This window comes from Pseudophryne corroboree, chromosome 6, assembly GCF_028390025.1.
Source record: "Pseudophryne corroboree isolate aPseCor3 chromosome 6, aPseCor3.hap2, whole genome shotgun sequence".
In the NCBI taxonomy this organism is placed as follows: Eukaryota; Metazoa; Chordata; class Amphibia; order Anura; family Myobatrachidae; genus Pseudophryne; species Pseudophryne corroboree.
In genome coordinates, this window is record NC_086449.1 from 40788680 (window position 1) to 40812588 (window position 23909).

General features: G+C 47.1%; 1 protein-coding gene across 2 annotated transcripts in view; it reads left to right on the plus strand.

The window, feature by feature from the left end:
* Positions 1 to 23909, plus strand: part of LOC134936016 (NXPE family member 3-like) — an 88490-nt gene that overhangs the window by 62332 nt on the left and 2249 nt on the right. Inside the window, exon 6 of one of the 2 annotated variants that reach the window (XM_063930915.1) lies at positions 2304 to 2377. The exons of the other annotated variant lie outside the window; for it this stretch is intronic. Coding sequence (XP_063786985.1) covers positions 2304 to 2320 — 17 coding nt within the window. The 3' untranslated portion in view covers positions 2321 to 2377. Of the gene's footprint in view, positions 1 to 2303; positions 2378 to 23909 lie in introns of those variants that run through there. 2 annotated transcript variants of the gene reach the window in all.

Below are 23909 nucleotides of genomic sequence, written 5' to 3' on the forward strand. Positions count from 1 at the left end.
CACATTACGGCAGACAGCATCCCCTTTTTACACATTACATCAGACAGCGTCCCCTTTTTACACCTTATGGCAGACAGCGTCCCCTTTTTATCACACATTGCGGCAGACAGCGTCCCCTTTTTACACATTACGACAGAGTCCCCTTTTTACACATTACGTCAGACAGCGTCCCCTTTTTATCTCAAATTACGTCAGACATCGCCCCCTTTGTGCACTATACGCAGACAGCGTCCCCTTTTTACACATTACGTCAGACATTGCCCCCTTTTTACACATTATAGTAGACAGCATCCTCTTTTTACACATTACGTCAGAGTCCCCTTTTTACCCATTACAGCAGACAGCGTCCCCTTTTTACACATCAAGGCAGACAGCGTCCCCTTTTTACACATTACATCAGACAGCGTCCCCTTTTTACACATTATGGCAGACAGCGTCCCCTTTTTATCACACACTGCGGCAGACAGCGTCCCCTTTTTACACATTACGGCAGAGTTCCCTTTTTACACATTACGTCAGACAGCGTCCCCTTTTTATCACACATTACGTCAGACATCGCCCCCTTTTTGCACATTACGCAGACAGCGTCCCCTTTTTACACATTACTTCAGACATCGCCCCCTTTTTACACATTATAGTAGACAGCATCCCCTTTTTACACATTACGGCAGACAGCGTCCCCCTTTTTACACATTAAGGCAGACAGCATCCCCTTTTTACACATTACGGCAGACAGTGTCCCCTTTTTTACACCCTACGGCAGAGTCCCCTTTTTACACATTACGTCAGAGTCCCCTTTTTAAACATTACGTCAGACATCGCCCCCTTTTTACACATTACGTCAGACATCGCCCCCTTTTTACACATTACAGTAGATAGTGTCCCCTTTTTACACATTACGGCAGACAGCGTCCCCCTTTTTACACATTAAGGCAGACAGCGTCCCCTTTTTTTACACACTACGACAGAGTCCCCTTTTTACACATTACGTCAGAGTCCCTTTTTTACATGTTACATCAGACAGCGCCTCATTTTTACACATTGTGGCAGAGTCCCCTTTTTACACATTATGTCAAACAGCTCCCCCTTTTTATCACACATTACGGCTGACAGCGTCCCCTTTTTACACATTACAGCAGACTGAGTCCCCTTTTTACACATTACGGCAGACAGCGCCCCCTTTTAATCACACATTATGCCAGACAGCGTCCCCATTTTACACGTTATGGCAGACAGTGTCCCCTTTTCTCTTGCGTCCTATAGGATGCTGGGGTCCATTTTAGTACCATGGGGGTATAGACGGTTCCGCAGGAGCATTCGGCACTTTAAGACTTTTTAATAGTGTGAACTGGCTCCGCCCTCTATGCCCCTCCTCCAGACCTGTTTTACAGGGAAGCTGCTGGCATCAGTTCCCTGTTTCGTGGGACTTAGGGGGGGAAGTAGGAACCAACTTCTCAGTTAGTTTAATGGCTCTGCTTCCGCTGACAGGACACCATTAGCTCCTGGCAGAGCCGGCCTTAGGCATCGGCAAACTAGGCAAATGCCTAGGGCATTTGGTATGTTTGGGGGCACCAGCAGCTTCTGCTGATTAAAATGATATGCGGCATGCCTATATTATGTGTGTGACTGCGGCTGTATTTGCATACAAAATGCTACATTGCATGTATTCCTGGAAATCACTGTAATGTAGCATTTCGTATGCAGATACAGCAGCAGTAGCACACAGAATATAGGCATGCTGCATATCTTTTTAATCAGGAGAAGCTGCTTGTGCATCCTAGCCATATAGTAATGCAAATAATATGCATTTTCATAAACAAAAGGCGCCCGACATTAGCAGAGCTGCCAGCTGACTCATGCCAGGCATCTCCTGCAGAACTAGCGGTGGTGCTAGGGGGCACCAGCCAAAATCTTGCCTAGGGCATCATATTGGTTAGGGCCGGCTCTGGCTCCTGGCTGCTGCTCACTCCCACAGCTCTGCCGCCACCCCCTAACAGAGCCAGAAATCAGTAGGCTGGAGAGTATTTACTGGAGACCTGCAGAGAGGGGCCGTCCGGTCATCATGGCGGCATAAAGGTACCAGCAAAGGGTGCAGAGCGCGCGTGCGCAGGGGGGAGGGGGGACTCTGAGGGACTTGACAAATCCTTACTCTCACTGGCAAAATGTACATACATGTGAGCCGCTGATGTACACTAACCCCGCCAGTATAAATATTACTGTGGCTGAACAGCGCCATTACAGGGGGTGGGGCTTCACATCAGAATTGCTTGTAACACTCAATTGGCGCCATTTTCTCCTCACAGAGACGCCGGAACACTGATCCTGCAGGCTGCTACTCCTCACACATCGCTGATACAAGTACCAGGGTGTTATAGAAGAGGAGGGGAGCACATCATTTATTGAAGTCTGCGGGCTTCACATTGAATAAAAAAGCGCTGTTTTGGTATATACTGTATGTATATTCATTGTATGTAATACATATAGGGCGTGTGGTGTGGACTGGCAATTCCCTCTGGTTCCCTCTGACAGACATTAGTGTAGGTCTGTCCCCATTAGCTCTCATGTGTGTGTGAGTGGTGTGACTGTACACGTGTGTATCATGTCTAGAGAGAGTAGTTCCCCAGAGGAACCCATTTTGGAGGCACAAGAGTGTTCTGAGCCTGTGTGGGTGAGAAAGCTGCAGAGTAATATGGCTAAACTAGCGAAGAAATTGTCTGAGTCTGAGGAACAGACAAAGCATTGGAGACAGCCTGTGGAAGATGCTCTATTTGCTGATTGTTCCACATCATCCACTCGGGACCCCTCCAGTTCCCATAAAAGGTCCCTGGCCCAAATTATGCAAAGGGACACTGACACAGATTCCGACACTGACGTCGACACTGGGGATTTGAGGGGGGTAGACCCCAAACTGGCTAAGAGCATTCAATGTATGATAGTCGCTATAAAAGAGGTGTTGGAATTTCCTGACACAACACCTCCAACTGAGGAAAAAGATTATTTTAAATTAAATAAAAAACAGGTGGTGACTTTTCCTCCGTCTAAGGACTTAAATACATTTTTTTTGAGGAATCCTGGGCTAACCCGGAAAAGAAATTTGCTATCCCTAAAAGGTTGCGGGTAGCGTACCCTTTCCCAGAAGAGGATAGGCGTAAGTGGGAGTCACCCCCAATGATAGACACCTCAGTTTCAAGGTTGTCAAAGAAATTCATTTTGCATGCCCCAGGGTCAGCTTCATTAAAAGAACCTGCTGACCACAAATTAGAGACGACTTTAAAGTCCATCTATGGTGGTCATTCCGAGTTGTTCGCTCGTTATTTCTTTCTCGCAACAGAACGATTAGTCGCTAATGCGCATGCGCAATGTCCGCAGTGCGACTGCGCCAAGTAAATTTGCTATGCAGTTAGGTATTTTACTTACGGCATTACGAGGTTTTTTCTTCGTTCTGGTGATCGTAATGTGATTGACAAGAAGTGGGTGTTTCTGGGCGGAAACAGGCCATTTTATGGGTGTGTGCGAAAAAACGCTACCGTTTTTGGGAAAAACGTGGGAGTGGCTGAAGAAACGGAGGAGTGTCTGGGCGAACGCTTGGTCTGTTTGTGACGTCAAACCAGGAATGACAAGCACTGAACTGATCGCAGATGCCGAGTAAGTCTGGAGCTACTCAGAAACTGCTAAGAAGTGTCTATTCGCAATTCTGCTAATCTTTCGTTCGCAATTTTACTATGCTAAGATTCACTCCCAGTAGGCGGCGGCTTAGCGTGTGCAAAGCTGCTTGCGAGCGAACAACTCGGAATGAGGGCCTATGTTGCTACTGGTACGTTACTCAGGCCCACAATTGCTACTGCGTGGGTAGGTAATGCAGTAGAAAAAAGGCAGATAACTTATAATTGTTAATATTGACACAGTCGATAAAGATGACATGCTGCAAATTCTAGGTCATATCAAAGATTCTGCAGGTTATTTGGTTGAGGCTAAGAAGGACGTAGGCTTACTGGGCTCACGTGCCTCTGCTATGGCGGTTTCAGCCCGCAGGGCGCTCTGGATACGCCAATGGAATGCTGACGCAGAATCCAAAAGAAATATTGAGGTGCTCCCATACAATGGTGAGGCCCTCTTTGGAGAGAAATTAGATGCCATGATATCAACTACTACATCTGGCAAGTCAGCATTTCTGCCGTCGGCAGCTACGCCAGCTAAAAAAGTATATCATTCTCATTAGTGATGAGCGGGTTCGGTTCCTCGGAATCCGAACCACCCGAACTTCACCCATTTTACACGGGTCCGAGGCAGACTCAGATCCTCCCACCTTGCTCGGTTAACCCAAGTGCGCCCGAACGTCATCATCCCGCTAAGAGAGGTGGTGTACTTTGGGCGCCCGACCTATTTGTGGACTTTAAAGCGGGACCAAAGTAATGGTCAATTACACAAACAGTAGCGTCTGGATGCGCTCTCGTAAAACTGATGGTGTGTAGGATAATTCATACAAGGTATTGGTAAAAATAACAAAATAATTTAATACACAATTTCATAAGACCAGGCTACCTGACTACTTGATCTTCAGCATCTGAACTAAAGGAAGAACTTGGACTGACTACTCATCTGACATCGACCAGTGGTAAAACTTTGGAAGCCAGAGCAGGGTGAAGTCTGGACCACCCTGCTTGTCATAAACACCTGCGGCTCCTAATTTACCCTACCGGTACGTTTTCAGCATTTTTGAATACCAGTTCACAGACATCACTATTCATCTGGGGACATTGATCCACACATAAGCTACGGGGCCAGAGCAGGGTGAAAGTTTCGACCACCCTGCCCCATTATAACACCTGCGGCCCCTCCTTGCTTACCGTTTTGGTATGCTTTATTGATGTATGAAATGGTCTTATGAAATTGTGTATTAAATTATTTTGTTATTTTTACCAATACCTTGTATGAATTATCCTACACACCATCAGTTTTACGAGAGCGCATCCAGACGCTACTGTTTGTGTAATTGACCATTACTTTGGTCCCGCTTTAAAGTCCACAAATAGGTCGGGCGCCCAAAGTACACCACCTCTCTTGACGTTTTTGTATTCTCTTGTGGGTAAGAAGGAAAACCCCACTGGTGTACTCCAGGCTGCCCTTTTTTCACCTTCTAGCGCCCAATACGTTTTTCAATCACCCAGCAAGTCATCATTCCGCTGTCGGATTCTCGCGAGATTCGTATTCTATATAAGGAGCCGCGCGTCGCCGCCATTTTCACACGTGCATTGGAGATGATAGGGAGAGGACGTGCAGTGTTCTCTCAGTTGTGTTCAGTGTGCTGTAAATATCTGTGCTCAGTGTGCTGCAAATATCTGTGCTCAGTGTGCTGAAAATATTTACGTTCTCTGCCTGAAAAATGCTCCATATCTGTGCTCAGTGTGCTGCAAATATCTGTGCTCAGTGTGCTTTATTGTGGGGACTGGGGACCACCAGTATTATATTGTAGGAGGACAGTGCAGAATTTTGCTGACCAATGACCACCAGTATTATACGTTCTCTGCTTGAAAAACGCTCCATATCTGTGCTGCATTGTAGTATATAGTAGGAGGACAGTGCATAATTTTGCTGACCAGTGACCACCAGTATTATATCAGTACGGTACAGTAGTCCACTGCTCTACCTACCTCTGTGTCATCAAGTATACTATCCATCCATACCTGTGGTGAATTTTAGTTGTTGTGCGCAGTATATATAGTAGGAGGACAGTGCATAATTTTGCTGACCACCAGTATATAATATATAGCAGTACGATACAGTAGTCCACTGCTCTACCCACCTCTGTGTCGTCAAGTATACTATCCATTCATACCTGTGGTGCATTTTAGTTGTTGTGCGCAGTATATATAGTAGGAGGACAGTGCATAATTTTGCTGACCACCAGTATATAATATATAGCAGTACGGTACAGTAGTCCACTGCTCTACCTCTGTGTCGTCAAGTATACTACAAAAGTTCAGTAAAATGACCCAAAAATCAAAATTAAAAGCGTCTGATGAGAAGCGTAAACTTGCCAATATGCCATTTACGACACAGAGTGGCAAGGAACGGCTGAGGCCCTGGCCTATGTTCATTGCTAGTGGTTCAGATTCACATGAGAATGGAAGCACTCATCCTCTCGCTAGAAAACTGCAGTGCCACTCCTAGATGGGCCAGGTGTTTGTGTCGGCCACTTGTGTCGCTTAGCTTAGCCATCCAGCGACCTTGGTGCACCTCTTTTTTTCTTTGCATCATGTGCTGTTTGGGGACTATTTTTTAAATCTGCCATCCTGTCTGACACTGCAGTGCCACTCCTAGATGGGCCAGGTGTTTGTGTCGGCCACTTGTGTCGCTTAGCTTAGCCCTCCAGCGACCTTGGTGCACCTCTTTTTTTCTTTGCATCATGTGCTGTTTGGGGACTATTTTTTAAATCTGCCATCCTTTCTGACACTGCAGTGCCACTCATAGATGGGCCAGGTGTTTGTGTTGGCCACTTGTGTCGCTTAGCTTAGTCATCCAGCGACCTCGGTGCAAATTTTAGGACTAAAAATAATATTGTGAGGTGTGAGGTGTTCAGAATAGACTGGAAATGAGTGGAAATTATGGTTATTGAGGTTAATAATACTATGGGATCAAAATGACACCCAAATTCTATGATTTAAGCTGTTTTTGAGGGTTTTTTGTCAAAAATACACCCGAATCCAAAACACACCCGAATCCGACAAAAAATGTTCAGGGAGGTTTAGCCAAAACGCATCCGAATCCAAAACACGGCCACGGAACCGAATCCAAAACCAAAACACAAAACCCGAAAAAAATGTCCGGTGCACATCACTAATTCTCATACTGTGCAGTCCATTCGACCCAACAAGTACAAAAAGGCTAAAAGTACCCCTTTTTCACAGGAAAAGGGAGAGGAAAATGTAGAAAACCTACAACACCCTCAGGCTCCCAAGAGCAGAAGTCAGCAACTACTTCTGCAAAAACCACAGCATGACGCTGGGGCTCCTCTGCGGGAGTGCGATCGGGTGGGGGCACGTCTACTATTTTTCAGCCAGGTCTGGCTTCATTCAGACTTGGATCCTTGGATTTTACAGATAATATCCCAAGGTTACAAGTTGGAATTTCAAGACCTTCCCCATGCCGATTTTTCAAATCAGCCTTACCAGTTTCTGCTTAGGACAGCGCAAATGTCCTGAACACAATACACAAATTATGTCAAGACAAAGTAATTGCCTTGGTTCCTGCCGAACAAAGGAATCAAGGCTTTTATTCAAGCCTGTTTGTAGTACCGAAGCCGGATGGCTCGGTCATGCCGATTTTAAACCTAAAATATCTGAATCTTTATTTAAAAAGATTCAAATTCAAGATGGAATCCTTGAGATCGGTGATTTCCAGCTTGGAAGAAAAGGAATTTCTGGTGTCAGTGGACATCAAGGATGCTTACTTGTATGTCCCCATTTACCTGCCACATCAAGCATACCTGAGGTTTGCAGTTCAGAATTGCCACTACCAATTCCAGACATTACCGTTCGGGCTCTACACGGCTCCGAGAATATTCACCAAGGTGATGGCGGAGATGATGGTTCTCCTTCGCAAACAAGGAGTCAACATAATTCCATACGTGGACGATCTCCTCATAAAAGCGAGATCCAGGGACAAGCTAATCCAGAACATAGAGAATCCCTGACGGTGCTTCAACAGCACGGTTGGATCATCAACTTTCCAAAATCTCAGTTGGAACCTACAATGAGGTTATCATTTTTGGGAATGATACTGGACACCGAGGTACAGAAAGTATTTCTACCGGTGGAAAAGGCTCAGGAGATCGAGAGCATGGTCAAACAACTTTTGAGACCAAGAACAGTATCAATTCATCAGTGCATTCGCCTGTTGGGGAAAATGGTAGCGGCTTACGAGGCGCTACAATATGGCCGATTCCATGCCAGGGTCTTCCAGTGGGACCTACTGGACAAGTGGTACGGGTCGCATCTCCACATGCATCAAAAGATAATCTTGTCAGCAAAAGCCAGAATTTCGCTCCTGTGGTGGCTACAAATGTCTCACCTCCTGGAGGGACGCAGGTTCGGGATTCAGACATGGATCCTGGTGACCACGGATGCAAGTCTCCGAGGATGGGGAGCAGTCACGCAAGGCGAAAACTTCCAAGGAAGGTGGTCAAGTCAAGAAACTCGACTTCACATAAACATTCTGGAATTGAGAGCTGTGTACAACAGTCTGCATCAAGCGGCACACCTTCTTCAAGGTCGTCCCATACAGATCCAGTCAGACAATGTAACGGCAGTAGCTTACATAAACCATCAAGGTGGAACAAAAAGCAGAGGGGCAATGGCAGAGGTGACAAAGATACTCCTCTGGGCAGAAAGACATGCAAAAGCTCTGTCAGCAATTTTCATTCCGGGAGTGGACAACTGGGAAGCAGGCTTCCTCAGTGTTAGGCGCCGGGATCCGCTCGTCGGTGCGGCCCGGCGCCTAGCAACCAGGGACGCCGTACGCGGACAGCCGCCGGCTCCCTGGCAACGCTGGACGCCGGGCGCGCTGAGCCGCACGGACCCTAGCAACGGGGACGCCACTGGCGGACCGCGTTCCCCGTTGCTAGGCTTTAGGAGTTAATGTATTCACCTGCTCTCTGGCCGTGCAGCAAGGCAGCTGCACGGCATTTATTCTAATCAGCCTTTTGGCAGCTGATTGGAGGACTCCTTGTTAAATACACTCCCAGGGCTTCTCACAGACGCCGGTAATAGCTTCCTGCATGCTGTCTCTGTTTGCTGAGAGTCTGTTCCAGTCTTGCTGTATCCGGTCATTCCAGTATTCGGAAGTCCTGAACTCGGAAGTTTGTCATCTTATTCCTGGAGTCCTGACTAATCACCATATAACATCCAGTGGTGTTCATGAGTCGCGGCCTTGCCGTGTGTTGCGGCTTGTCCGCTTTATTATTTATTATTTGTGTTTTGGAGCATTTCGTGGAGGGTTCCGCTTCCACAGGTCCACTCTGGTATCCGGCGGTGCTGGGTAGGAGTATTGGACAAGTGGATTTTGGTTGTCCTTTTCCCTGGCGGGTTTCCGCACATACTTCAGGTTTTGTTAGTTAGCTTGTTGCCCCTGGCCTGTTGTCAGTCAGAGGTCCTCTTGTTATCATCCTGCCTCGGATTTCCCTTTGTCTCTCACTAAGACCGGGGGGCACCGGAGTTGGGCAGACATAATCCGCCCTTCAAACGTGGCTGCCAGGGGCTCAAGAAACCATAGTCTCGCAGGGGATTTCCGATAGCACGGGTGAGACAATAGAGTTAGGGCGCCAGGGGCAACTAGTCTTTCCAGCTCCCGTTACCTGCATTCCATTCCAGCGCTCTGGTCCTTGTCATAAAATCTCCTCCGGTCAGGAGTGCTGGAATCATAACATTATTACCGGCCATACCAAAACTTAAAATTAAACGGAGTTTAATGTTTTCTTATTCAGTTTTTGTAAGAAATTGTCGGCCTCATGAATCCAACAGGGTTAGGACCAAATCCTGGTCAGCTCTTAGTCAGTCAGATTCAAGAACTTACTCAGATGGTTCAGGATCTTTCCCTTCGGGTGAAGTCGCAGGAAGATCTTTTACGAACTTCCCCGAGGGTAGTTCCTGAACCAAAAATGCATTTGCCTGACCGTTTTTCTGGTGATAGAAAAGAGTTTTTTAATTTTAAAGAATCCTGTAAACTTTATTTTCGTTTAAGACCGATCTCCTCGGGTACTGAATCTCAGCGGGTCGGGATTATTATTTCTTTGCTCCAGGGGGATCCCCAGACTTGGGCATTTGGTTTAAAAGCAGATGATCCGGTGTTGTTGTCAGTAGACGCTTTTTTGGGGTCTTTAGGACTGTTATATGATGACCCTGATAGAGAGGCATCCGCTGAAGGTCAGTTGCGCGCTCTCAGACAGGGTAGGAATCCTGCAGAGGTTTATTGTACGGAGTTTCGCCGGTGGTCGAACGACTGTGGCTGGAATGACCCAGCCCTGCGCAGTCAGTTTCGCCTCGGCTTATCAGAATCTATTAAAGACAGTCTCCTCCAGTATCCCGCTCCTGAGACTCTCGATAAACTCATGGAGCTTTCTATTAAGATTGATCGTCGTCTCAGAGAGCGGAAGGCTGAAAAAGGAGCATCGGTCAGGTCATCTCCGTGTGTATATTCCATCCCTGAGGACATAGAGGAGCCCATGCAGATGGGTCTCTCCCGGTTGTCTCCTGAAGAGAGAGCCAGAAGGCAAAACTCTGGTCTTTGTTTGTACTGTGGGGGTAAGGGACATTTTGCTCGTAATTGTCCGAATAAGTCGGGAAACGCCTTGACCAGGTGAATTGTGAGGGGGTTCACCTAGGTCTGCAGCTTATCTCCTCGAATAACTCCCTTTTAGTCCCAGCTAAGGTTTCCTTTGGCAGCCTCAGTTCCTCGGTGTCGGCTTTTGTCGACAGTGGAGCCGCAGGAAACTTTATGGATTTAACTTGGGCTCAGGCCTTAGGCATTCCTCAGTTATCTTTGGGTAGGAGTGTCACCATGCATGGCTTAGATGGGAGTCCACTGTCCAATGGGGTTATTTCCCTCTGTACACCCCCTGTACTACTTACGGTAGGAGCTCTTCATTCTGAAAAAATTGAGTTCTTCCTTACCCATTGCCCAGCAGTTCCAGTGGTTCTGGGTCACCCTTGGCTGGCCTTTCACAATCCCACCATTGATTGGCGGTCAGGGGAGATTTCTCAATGGGGTGCCTTCTGTGATAAGGAATGTATTTAGTTTCCAGTCAGAATAGCTGCTGCAATTCCTGAACTCATTCCCGTGGAGTACCAGGAGTTTGCTGATGTGTTCTCCAAGGGCAATGCAGACATTCTGCCTCCCCATCGGCCTTATGATTGCGCCATTGAGCTAATTCCTGGTGCCGCATTGCCAAAGGGAAGGTTATATGCTTTATCCGGGCCAGAAACTGCGGCCGTGAATGACTATGTTAAAGAGAGCCTAGGGAAAGGATTTATTAGGCCATCTAAATCTCCTTTAAGTGCAGGCTTCTTCTTTGTGGAGAAAAAGGATGGCTCGCTCAGACCTTGCATTGACTATAGAGCCCTAAATAAAATCTCAGTTAAAAATACTTATCCTCTGCCGCTGATTTCTGTCCTCTTTGATCAGCTGCGTTCGGCTGTGATTTTTTCCAAAATTGATCTAAGAGGAGCGTATAACCTCATCCGAATCAGGTCCGGAGATGAGTGGAAGACAGCCTTCAGTACTCAGTCGGGTCACTACGAGTACCTAGTGATGCCGTTCGGCTTGTCTAACGCTCCAGCAGTTTTCCAGGACCTCATTAACGATGTGCTCCGTGACTTCCTAGGGAAATTCGTGGTCGTTTACTTAGACGACATCCTGATTTATTCTGACTCTATTGAACAACATGTTACCCAGGTGCGTCAGGTTCTTCAAAAGTTACGTGAGAATCATCTATATGCCAAACTGGAGAAATGCGAGTTTCATGTCACAGAGGTATCTTTTTTAGGATACATTATTTCCCCTCGGGGATTTTTCATGGAACCAAAGAAGCTCCAGGCCATCCTTAGTTGGGCGCAACCCACCAATTTAAAAGAAATTCAGCGCTTTTTAGGGTTTGCGAATTATTACAGGAGGTTCATTCATTCTTTTTCCGACCTGGTTGCTCCCATTGTGGCCCTGACAAAGAAAGGAGCGGATCCTACCAACTGGTCGCGTGAAGCGGAGTTGTCCTTTCGGGCCTTGAAACAAGCTTTTGTCTCGGCTCCAGTCCTTAGACATCCCAATCCAGGATTGCCCTTCGTTGTGGAGGTTGATGCCTCGGAGGTTGGAGTAGGGGCTATACTATCTCAAAAGGATCCAGAGTCTCAGGAACTACATCCTTGTGCCTTTATGTCCAGGAAATTCTCCTCCGCTGAATCCAACTATGACGTTGGTAACCGGGAATTACTGGCAATAAAATGGGCTTTCGAGGAGTGGAGGCATTGGCTGGAGGGAGCAACACATACCATTTCAGTATTGACTGACCATAAGAATCTGCAATACATCGAATCAGCTAAGCGGCTGAATGCCCGGCAGGCTCGTTGGGCTTTGTTCTTTACTCGTTTCAAATTTATTATAACTTTCAGGCCAGGTTCCAAGAATACCAAGGCAGATGCTCTGTCACGCAGTTTTCTTCCGGTTCATGATAACAGTCCTGTTACTCCCATACTACCATCTTCAGTCATTTGGGCAGGCCTCACACAAGATTTATTTACCCAGTTAAAACAGCTTCAACACCAAGCTCCTGGAAATACTCCTGCTGGTCGTCTTTACGTCCCTGAGTTCTTGAGAGCTACTGTTTTGACTGAGTTCCATGATAACAAAGTTTCTGGGCATCCAGGGATCTCTAAGACATTGGAGTTAGTCTCCCGCTCAGTATGGTGGCCTGGTCTTTCTAAAGACGTTAAGGAGTTTGTTTCTTCATGTCAGGTTTGTGCACAGCATAAGGTTCCCCGTTCCTTGCCTATCGGGCAACTTATGCCCTTGAATGTCCCTCTCAGGCCATGATCTCATATTTCCATGGATTTTGTGGTGGACCTTCCCCTTTCAGCTGGATGCAGAGTCATTTGGGTGGTAGTAGACCGTTTTAGCAAGATGGCTCATTTCATTGCCCTTCCCCGACTGCCATCTGCCCAAGGATTGGCAGTGTTGTTTCTCCGCCATGTTTTCAGACTTCATGGGTTGCCCACTGATATTGTTTCTGATCGGGGTCCACAATTCATTGCACAATTCTGGAAGTGTTTTTGTGCTTCATTAAAGATGAGATTGTCATTAACATCTGGTTACCACCCACAGTCCAACGGGCAAACCGAGCGAGTTAACCAATCATTGAAACAGTATTTGCGTTTGTACTCAGCCAAACTCCAGAATGATTGGTCCGAGTTTCTTCCATTGGCGGAGTTTGCTTACAATAATTCTTGTCATTCCTCCACCAACGTGTCTCCATTCTTTTCAGTTTTTGGTTTTCACCCCAGAGCTAATTCTTTTTTTCAACATTCCTCAGTTTCCTCGCTAACCTTAACCTCCCATCTCAGAGCCATTTGGAAAAAAGTGCACCTTGCTCTCAGAAAAGCGGCCTTTCGAGAGAAATTTTTTTCTGACCGGCTCCGACGTCCTTGCAATTTTAAGGTGGGAGATAGGGTATGGTTGTCGACTCGTAACATTAGACTTCGACAATCTTCAGCTAGGTTGGGACCCAAATTTATTGGACCATTTCATATCATTAAAAAAGTTAACCCAGTTGCTTTCCAGTTATGTTTACCAAAATCTCTTCGGATTGGTAATACGTTTCATTGCTCCCTGTTGAAGCCATACATTTCTTCCAATAAATTTCCTTGGAAGATCTCTCGGGGAAGATCTCCAGTGGATGTACAGGGACAACAGGAGTTCCTGGTGGAGAAGGTTCTCGATTCCAAGTTGTCCAGGGGCCGGCTTTATTTTCTGGTTCACTGGAGAGGTTATGGTCCAGAGGAAAGGTCCTGGGTCCTGGATAAGGATCTTCATGCCCCAAGGCTCAAGAGGGCATTTTTTCGGGAATTTCCTTGGAAGCCTGGCTTTAGGGGTTCCTTGACCCCTCCTCACGGGGGGGATACTGTTAGGCGCCGGGATCCGCTCGTCGGTGCGGCCCGGCGCCTAGCAACCAGGGACGCCGTACGCGGACAGCCGCCGGCTCCCTGGCAACGCTGGATGCCGGGCGCGCTGAGCCGCACGGACCCTAGCAACGGGGACGCCACTGGCGGACCGCGTTCCCCGTTGCTAGGCTTTAGGAGTTAATGTATTCACCTGCTCTCTGGCCGTGCAGCAAGGCAGCTGCACGGCATTTATTCTAATCAGCCTTTTGGCAGCTGATTGGAGGACTCCTTGTTAAATACACTCCCAGGGCTTCTCACAGACGCCGGTAATAGCTTCCTGCATGCTGTCTCTGTTTGCTGAGAGTCTGTTCCAGTCTTGCTGTATCCGGTCATTCCAGTATTCGGAAGTCCTGAACTCGGAAGTTTGTCATCTTATTCCTGGAGTCCTGACTAATCACCATATAACATCCAGTGGTGTTCGTGAGTCGCGGCCTTGCCGTGTGTTGCGGCTTGTCCGCTTTATTATTTATTATTTGTGTTTTGGAGCATTTCGCGGAGGGTTCCGCTTCCACAGGTCCACTCTGGTATCCGGCGGTGCTGGGTAGGAGTATTGGACAAGTGGATTTTGGTTGTCCTTTTCCCTGGCGGGTTTCCGCACATACTTCAGGTTTTGTTAGTTAGCTTGTTGCCCCTGGCCTGTTGTCAGTCAGAGGTCCTCTTGTTATCATCCTGCCTCGGATTTCCCTTTGTCTCTCACTAAGACCGGGGGGCACCGGAGTTGGGCAGACATAATCCGCCCTTCAAACGTGGCTGCCAGGGGCTCAAGAAACCATAGTCTCGCAGGGGATTTCCGATAGCACGGGTGAGACAATAGAGTTAGGGCGCCAGGGGCAACTAGTCTTTCCAGCTCCCGTTACCTGCATTCCATTCCAGCGCTCTGGTCCTTGTCATAAAATCTCCTCCGGTCAGGAGTGCTGGAATCATAACACTCAGCAGACACAATCTCCATCCAGGAGAATGGGGCCTCCACCCAGAAGTCTTTGCGATAGTGGCAAGTCGTTGGGGCGTTCCTCAAGTGGATATGATGGCATCATGCCTCAACAAGAAGCTTCAGAAATATTGTTCCAGGTCCAGAGACCCACAAGCAATAGCGATAGATGCACTGGTGACCCAGTGGGTGTTTCAGTCGGTGTATCTGTTCCCTCCCCTTCTACTAATACCAAAAGTTCTCAAGATCATCAGAAGAACAAGGGTTCGCGCAATTCTCATTGCTCCAGATTGGCCAAGAAGAGCTTGGTATCCAGATCTTCAAGAGTTATTACTGGAAGATCCTCGGCCTCTTCCTCTTCACGAGGACCTGCTTCAGCAGGGGCCGTTAGTTTATCAGGACTTACCGCGGCTGCATTTGACGTCATGGTTGTTGAGCGCCAGATCCTAGCCGTAAGGGTATTCCCAATGAAGTAATTCCCACACTTATTCTGGACAGGAAAGGGGTAACGTCCAAACATTACCATCGGATTTGGAGAAAATATGTATCTTGGTGTGAATCCAAGAAGTCTCCTGCGGTGGAGTTTCAATTAGGACGACTTCTCCTATTTCTACAGGCGGGTGTGGATGCTGGACTGAGATTAGGATCTATCAAGGTTCAGATTTCGGCCTTGTCAGTTTTCTTTCAGAAACAATTGGCTTCTCTTCCTGTGGTCCAGTCCTTCATGAAAGGGGTTCTGCGCATCCAACCTCCCTTTGTGCCTCCTGCGGCGCCATGGGATCTTAATGTGGTGTTGCAATTCTTTAAATCGGACTGGTTTGAGCCTCTACAAGAGGTAGAGTTGAAGTTTCTCACTTGGAAAGTGGTTATGCTGTTGGCCTTGGCCCCAGGCAGACGAGTGTCTGAGTTAGAAGCTCTGTCACACAAGAGTCCTTACTTAATATTTCATGAAGATAGGGCTGAACTGAGAACACGTCACACTTTCTTGCAAAGGTTGTGTCTTCTTTTCATATCAACCAACCAGTCGTGGTGCCAGTGGCTTCTGACACCTCAGCCGTCCCAAAGTCCTTGGATGTTGTCAGAGCGTTGAGGACTTATGTCTCAAGAACGGCGGCTAGAATAAGGAAAACAGAATCTTTGTTTGTCCTCTATGACCCCAACAATATTGGGGGTCCTGCTTCTAAGCAGACTATTACGTGCTGGATCAGAGGTACCATTCAGCACGCTCATTCCACGGCAGGATTGCCGTTACCGATTTCGATAAAAGCCCACTCTACAAGGAAAGTGGGTTCGTCCTGGGCGGCTGCCCGGGGTGTCTCAGCGTTGCAAATCTGCCGAGTTGCTACTTGGTCAGGTGCAAACATGTTTGCTAAGTTTTATAAGTTTGACACCTTGGCTGTTATGATCCTGATGCTCAGGACAGGGGAGGTCTTATACGGTGAGACCTGAGCACCAGAACGGAATGCTGGGATTGGGAAACGGGAAGGAAATAGCCCCTAGCACCCTACCTCCGTTGTCTTACCCGTGTTATCAATTCACGCCTGAACGACTATGGTTTCTTGGGCCCATGGCAGCCGCGTTTGAAGGGCGGATTAGGTCTGCCCAACTACGATGCCCCCTCAGGTCTTAAAGAGAGACAAAGCGTGAACTGAGACAGGGTAATAACAAGGGGACCTCTAACTGAAACAACCAAGCTAGGGGCTATAAACTACCTAAAAACTAAACGTATGTGCGGCACGCCGCCAAAGGAAAAAAACTACAAAGAGAAACCACTGTCCACTCCCCCACACGGCACCGCCGAGTTCCGGGGAGGACAGTGGAAGCGGAAACCTCCGCAAATGCACCAATTCAAAGAAGTAAATGCTAAGCGGCATAGGCCGCAACACGCGGCAGATTCCGCTACTCACGAAACCGGGCGAGAACCCCAGATGACAGCAACAGGTTCACAAGGACTAGAAGGATTCCCAGCACTGGCTTTGGATCTCCAAGGTACAAGAGGGCAGGGAGCAAGATCCACCAAATATAGCTGACAGGAACAGAGTTCTGCAAGGCAGGAACAGCAAACAGGAAGCTATCACCGGCGTTTGTGTGAGGCACTGAGGAGGCATATAACAGGGAATCCTCCAATAAGAATACAGAGCCTAATTACACAAAATGTCGTGCAGCTGCCTTGCTGCACGATCAGAGAAAACATGTGTGAATAATTAATTACTGCAACGGGGAACGCGGTCCGCCTGTGGCGTCCCGGTTGCTATGGACCCGGCGGCTCGTCGCGCACGGCGTCCTAGCGCTGCTAGGGACCCTGAGGCTCAGCGCACACGGCGTCCCCAGTTGCTAGGCGCCGGGCGGGCAGGGAGGAAGGTGCAGCGGCCGTGGTCGTCGCTCGGAAACAGACCGAGCGGTGCCATGGACCGCGGCACCTAACATTGGCTGTTGACAACTTAAAATTTGGTCAGTCAGATCTGCAGGAACATTAGCACTTTCCCGCCCGTACTGGGAGCTTTGGTATATCCCCATGGTACTAAAATGGACCCCAGCATCCTCTAGGACGTAAGAGAAAATACGATTTTAATAACCTACCGGTAAATCCTTTTCTCGTAGTTCGTAGAGGATGCTGGGTGCCCGCCCAGTGCTCCATTTTTATTGCTAATTCCATTTAAAAAAATTTTTTACACACTTATGTTTTTTTTTTAAAATTCAATAATTTTTTATTGAAATTTTGTATTTAACAAAACCACACAAAAGAGAAAAAAAAAAAAAAACAGAAAAAAAAAACCCAACATGGATACTTTGAATGCAGGTATCAGAGGCATATTATAGAGTACGCAGCATTATAGAACAGGAAGTCACAGAATATACGGATAATCATAAACAACGTATCTCCCAGTATCATAATACATAGAGGCCCACAGGCGCCATGTGGGCCCACGCATCATAAAGAAAGAGGAGAGTACCTGTACCAATAGAACTGTCAGAGTAAATACACACCGCAGTAAAATATAAGCCACTAAAATACAAGACAGCTGTCAAAGCATCCAAATATAATAAAACAAAACCCTCAAACACAAACCACCCCAATAACCCCCCACCCTGTATAACCTAACCCAACCCTAGGCATACCTGGATCCCAATTCCCACTTCCCCTAAACTAAAACCTAACTACCCATCTTCCCCTCCCAATTCAGATAGGATAATATCAAACCAGCCAGTCCGTCCGCCCCCCCCTACTCCCATATATATATATAAAAAAAAAACATCAATAAAAGATGAGGTGCAGGGGCAATATACTAATGGCCAAATACAATAAAAATACAGAGCTTCTCATTATAAAGATATATCAATGTCACAAAATATGTGTCTAACTAGCCAACCCCCACCGATGGATATTAAGGTACAAGGACAGCAGACGGAGGGCAATATACCACCCCCCAAATCCCCCCACCCTGTAGAACCAAATCCCCTAACTATGGCCTACCTGGAGCCCCAAACATCCCATCCCAACTACACTACGAAAACTTGGGGGCAATCAATCCTATGAACCCCTCGGGCATGGCGTATAGAGCTCAGGATCGAAAGGGACAATTAACAGAATATTAAATACACAAGATACGGATATTATATCTGACTAAACAGATCTTATAAACAGAGAAAGAAAAAAAAAGAAAAAAAAATACATATCAGCATTTAAGGAGGGTCATCCCATCCAAAGGCCCAGAAAACAGCCAAATGTAGCATAGTTCCCCCAGTCCCGGCAGGGCACAGAGAAGCAGAATTTGAAAAACCAAGATACTGTATCGTATAAGGTCCCAGAATACCGTCCAGTAGAGAAGAGTACGGAGACATGCAGCTGGTTTGACCACTTGAAAATAGAGAACATGATGAACTGGAATCAAAATCACAAAGAAGGATGGCAATGTCATTAGGAGGAGTCCTCCAGCAAGGCTCCGAGGAAAACCGCCAGTCCATAGCAGGAGTACTACTGTCTGCAAAAGTGGGAAAGACGTTATATAAAGCACCGTTGCCGGCAAATATAGGAGAAGAAATGTTACCGACCCCTCCAGCAGTAATGGCAAATGGACTTAAATGCACCCTTTCCCAAAAATTAAAGGAGGACAGTCCCGCAACATATGCCTTAGATCTTGCCACGGTGTCCGCAGGAGAAGTTGCCTGTAGTGGTGGCAAGTCACAGCCGGAGTGAGACAATGCAGCATGCAGGTTCGCCAATTGAACCACAAGCCTCTCTCCAGAATCAGCAATTGCTTTTAGTAGTTGATCCATAATAAACCAAAAAAAAAATGCAAATCCAAATTGAAAATTGAGAAAACTCAGAATGTCACAGGAGATATACACCAGGCACAGTGCTTAGAGGCTATACCGTGTGATGCTGGAAAGCAGAGACCCCACTCCATAGAACACCTTCCAAGAAGGAGAATATATCCACTCCTCCACTCCGGATATTCCACAGGTGTAAATGGCGGCCGGATAAGTCGTTCCCGGATGAGCCGTAGCCCAGAGAGCCCGCCGGAGCCAGCAGCAGAAACCCCGAATGCTTTACCAACCAAGAACGGCAGCAAGGGACATCGTGAACACAGCGCTGTGGCCAGGAGCTATTACAGCCGAAATCCAAGATGGCGCCCGCAACCCGGAGACGCCACAGAAGAGGATAAACAACCTCTTACAAACCAGCAGCCACCAGTCGCAGGCAGGCCGAAGGACCACCAGAACCTGGAGAGGTAAGTAAGGAAGCAGTCACCGCAGCCGAGGACCGGGCAGGAAACACAGGATATATAAAAACGGATAGATGGGCCTGGGAGCTAAGGAGTAAGCCTCCTACACCATGCCCGTCCAGGCCACTTTACACACTTATGTTTAGATGTTCACAGCTGTTGCTGTTACGTTATACATGCTGGTTGGCATGAGTTATGTTAAAGGTCATGTTAGCCGACATGTTTCTTGTATATGGTGTGAGCTGGTGTGAATCTCGCCACAAGTTTATTAGTAAATCCTCTCTCGTCTCCTCGGGCACAGTTCCTATACATAGAGGGAGGAGCCAGTTCACACTGTTAACAAGTCTTAAAGTGCCAAAGGCTCCTGCGGAACCGTCTATACCCCCATGGTACTAAAATGGACCCCAGCATCCTCTACGGACTACAAGAAAAGGATTTACCGTTAGGTTATTAAAATCCTATTTTGACACATTACGTCAGACAGCGTCCCCTTTTTACACATTACGTCAGACAGCGTCCCCTTTTTACACATTACGTCAAACAGCGTCCCCTTTCATCACACATTGCGGCAGACAGCGTCCCCTTTTTACACATTACGACAGACTGCGTCCCCTTTTTACACATTACGTCAGACAGCGTCCCTTTTTTACACATTACGGCAGACCGTCCCCTTTTTATCACACATTGCGGCAGACAGCATCCCCTTTTTACACATTACGGCAGACAGCGTCCCCTTTTTACACATTAAGTCAGACAGCATACACATTATGTCAGACAGCGTCCCCTTTTTACAAATTACGGCAGACATCGTCCCCTTTTTACACATTACGTCAGACAGCGTCCCCTTTTTACACATTACGTCAGACAGCTCCCCTTTTTACACTTTACATCAGACAGCGTCCCCTTTTTACACATTACGGCAGACAGCATCCCCTTTTTTACACACTACGGCAGAGTCCCCTTTTTACACATTACGTCAGAGTCCTCTTTTTACAAATTATGTCAGACAGTGCCCCCTTTTTACACATTACGGCAGAGTCCCCTTTTTACACATTACGTCAGACAGCGCCCCCTTTTTATCACACATTACGGTAGACAGCGTACCCTTTTTACACATTACAGCAGATTGAGACCCCTTTTTACACATTAAGGCAGACAGCGTCTCCTTTTTATCACACATTACGGCAGGCAGTGTCCCCTTTTTACACATTACGGCAGAGTCCCCTTTTTACACATTACGTCAGACATCGCCCCCTTTTTTACACATTACGTCAGGCAATGCCCCCTTTTTACACATTATGTCAGACACATCCCCTTTTTACACATTACGACAGACAGCATCCCCTTTTTATCACACATTACGGCAGACAGCGTCCCCTTTTTACACATTACGTCAGACATCGTCACCTTTTTACACATTACATCAGACATCGCCCCCTTTTTACACATTACGCCAGACAGCGCCCCCTTTTTACACATTACGTCAGACAGCGTCCCCTTTTTACACATTACGGCAGACAGCGTCCCCTTTTTATCACACATTACGGCAGACATCATCCCCTTTTTACACATTATGGCAGACAGCATCCCCTTTTTACACATTACGGCAGACAGAATAGATAGATAGATAATAAATAGACAGACAGAAAACACAGACAATACAAACTCTCTCCCTGCTGGCTCAGGCAGTCAGGCTCCTCGGTGCAGGCAGATGATGATCATGGGCAGACAGCGTCCCCTTTTTATACATTACATCAGACAGCGTCACCTTTTTACACATTACGGCAGACAGCGTCCCCTTTTTACACATTACATCAGACAGCGTCCCTTTTTACACATTACGGCAGACAGCGTCCTCTTTTTATCACACATTGCGGCAGACAGCGTCCCCTTTTTACACATTACGGCAGACAGCGTCCCCTTTTTACACATTACGGCAGAGTCCCCTTTTTACACATTACGTCAGACATTGCCCCCTTTTTACACATTACGTCAGACAATGCCCCTTTTTACACATTACGTCAGACAGCGTTCCCTTTTTACACATTACGGCAGACAGCATCCCATTTATATCACACATAACGGCAGACAGCGTCCCTTTTTTACACATTACGCCAGACAGCGTCCCCTTTTTACACATTACGGCAGACAGCGTCCCCTTTTTATCACACATTGCGGCAGACAGCGCCCTCTTTTTACACATTACAGCAGACAGCGTCCCCTTTTTATCACACATTGCGGCAGACAGCGCCCTCTTTTTACACATTACGGCAGACAGCGTCCCCTTTTTACACATTATGTCAGACATCGTCCCCTTTTTACACATTATGTCAGACAGCGCCCCCTTTTTACACATTACGTCAGACATCGTCCCCTTTTTACACATTACGGCAGACAGCGTCCCCTTTTTAACACACATTATGGCAGACAGCGTCTCCTTTTTATCACACATAACGGCAGACACCACCCCATTTTTACACATTATGGCAGACAACATCCCCTTTTTACCCATTACGGCAGACAGAATAGATAGATAGATAGATAATAAATAGACAGATAGACCGACAGATAGACAGACAGAACACACAGACAATACTTACTCTCTCCATGCTGGCTCAGGCAGTCAGGCTCCTCGGTGCAGGCAGATGATGCTCCTGAGCAGACAGCGTCCCCTTTTTACACTTTACGTCACACAGCGTCCCCTTTTTACACATTAAGGCAGACAGCGTCCCCTTTTTATCACACATTGCGGCAGACTGCGTCCCCTTTTTACACATTGTGGCAGACAGCGTCCCCTTTTTACACATTAAGGCAGACAGCGTCCCCTTTTTATCACACATTGCGGCAGACTGCGCCCCCTTTTTACACATTATGGCAGACAGCGTCCCCTTTTTACACATTAAGGCAGAGTCCCCTTTTGACACATTACATCAGACATCGCCCCCTTTTTACACATTACGTCAGACAATGCCCCCTTTTTACACATTACGTCAGACAGCGTCCTCTTTTTACACATTACGGCAGACAGCATCCCCTTTTTACACATTACGTCAGACAGCGTCCCCTTTTTACACATTACGGCAGACAGCGTCCCCTTTTTATCACACATTGCGGCAGACAGCGTCCCTTTTTTACACATTACATCAGACATCGTCACCTTTTTACACATTACTTCAGACATCACCCCCTGTTTACACATTACGGCAGACAGCGTCCCCTTTTTGTCACACATTACGGCAGACATCATCCCCTTTTTACACATTATGGCAGACAGCATCCCCTTTTTACACATTACGGCAGACAGAATAGATAGATAGATAATAAATAGACAGACAGACAGACAGACAGACAGTTAGACAGACAGAAAACACAGACAATACTTACTCTCTCCCCGCTGGCTCAGGCAGTCAGGCTCCTTGGTGCAGGCAGATGATGATCCTGGGCAGACAGCGTCCCCTTTTTATACATTACATCAGACAGCGTCCCCTTTTTACACATTGCGGCAGACAGCGTCCCCTTTTTTTCACACATTGCAGCAGACAGCGTTCCCTTTTTACACATTACGTCAGACATCGCCCCTTTTTACACATTACTGTTATGCACACCAGTGCCTGCAGGAATGTACTGGTGTCTGAACTGTTATGCACACCAGTGCCTGCAGGAATGTACTGGTGTCTGAACGGATAGGGATGCAAAACAAATGAACTCACAGACAGACTGGGGAATATGACATTATGTACACAGAAGGTGATAGGGTAACAAAATAAACACAAAGTGAACAGAGAAGCCCAGAGGCTAAGAAACTGGGTGTCTCCCTATTATTAGGAATGCTGAGATGGAAAAAGCAAGATGTTGTGTTTTAATACGTAGAGAACCCGAAATGCTGTTGCTAAGGGCAACAGCAAAACCCTAAAGGGTTACCAACGGGTGTGGCAGTAAACTCCTTGGTCAGAGATGGAATGATAGACACAAGGAGAGTCTCCACAATCCTAATCCTCACTTGCAGTGCACAGGTTCAGTTTACTGCCACTAAACTGACACCTGAACACCTTGCACAGTGAGACAGGATTTAGGCAGGCAAGTCTGAGAATACAGCCGCAAATTTGCTAAATTCACAGATTAAACGACTGACTCCAGTCTTACTGCTAGGTCTGGATTGGCAGAGTGTAGTACCAAATCCCCAGGCCTATTTGCAGTAAGCAACAACAAATACAAAGCTACACAGTACTGGCTAACTTTCAGGAACTAACTAACCAACAAAGATTCAGCAGCATCTGCTTAACCTGAGAAGAGGGTTTATAAAGCAGGTGCTGTCCACGCCCCACTCAGACCTCACAGACTGTGAGCACAAAAACCAGCACCGGATCCCCTGCCGTGCACAGAGCCTGTAACCACTGCACAGCAAAAGACCCGAACCGGAGTATCAGCTGCGCTCAGGTTACTCCGCTAGCACTTGTCTCCCGGTTGCCATGACGACGTGGCAGCACAGGGCAGGAGACCCTAACAATTACGTCAGACAATGCCACCTTTTTACACATTACGTCAGACAGC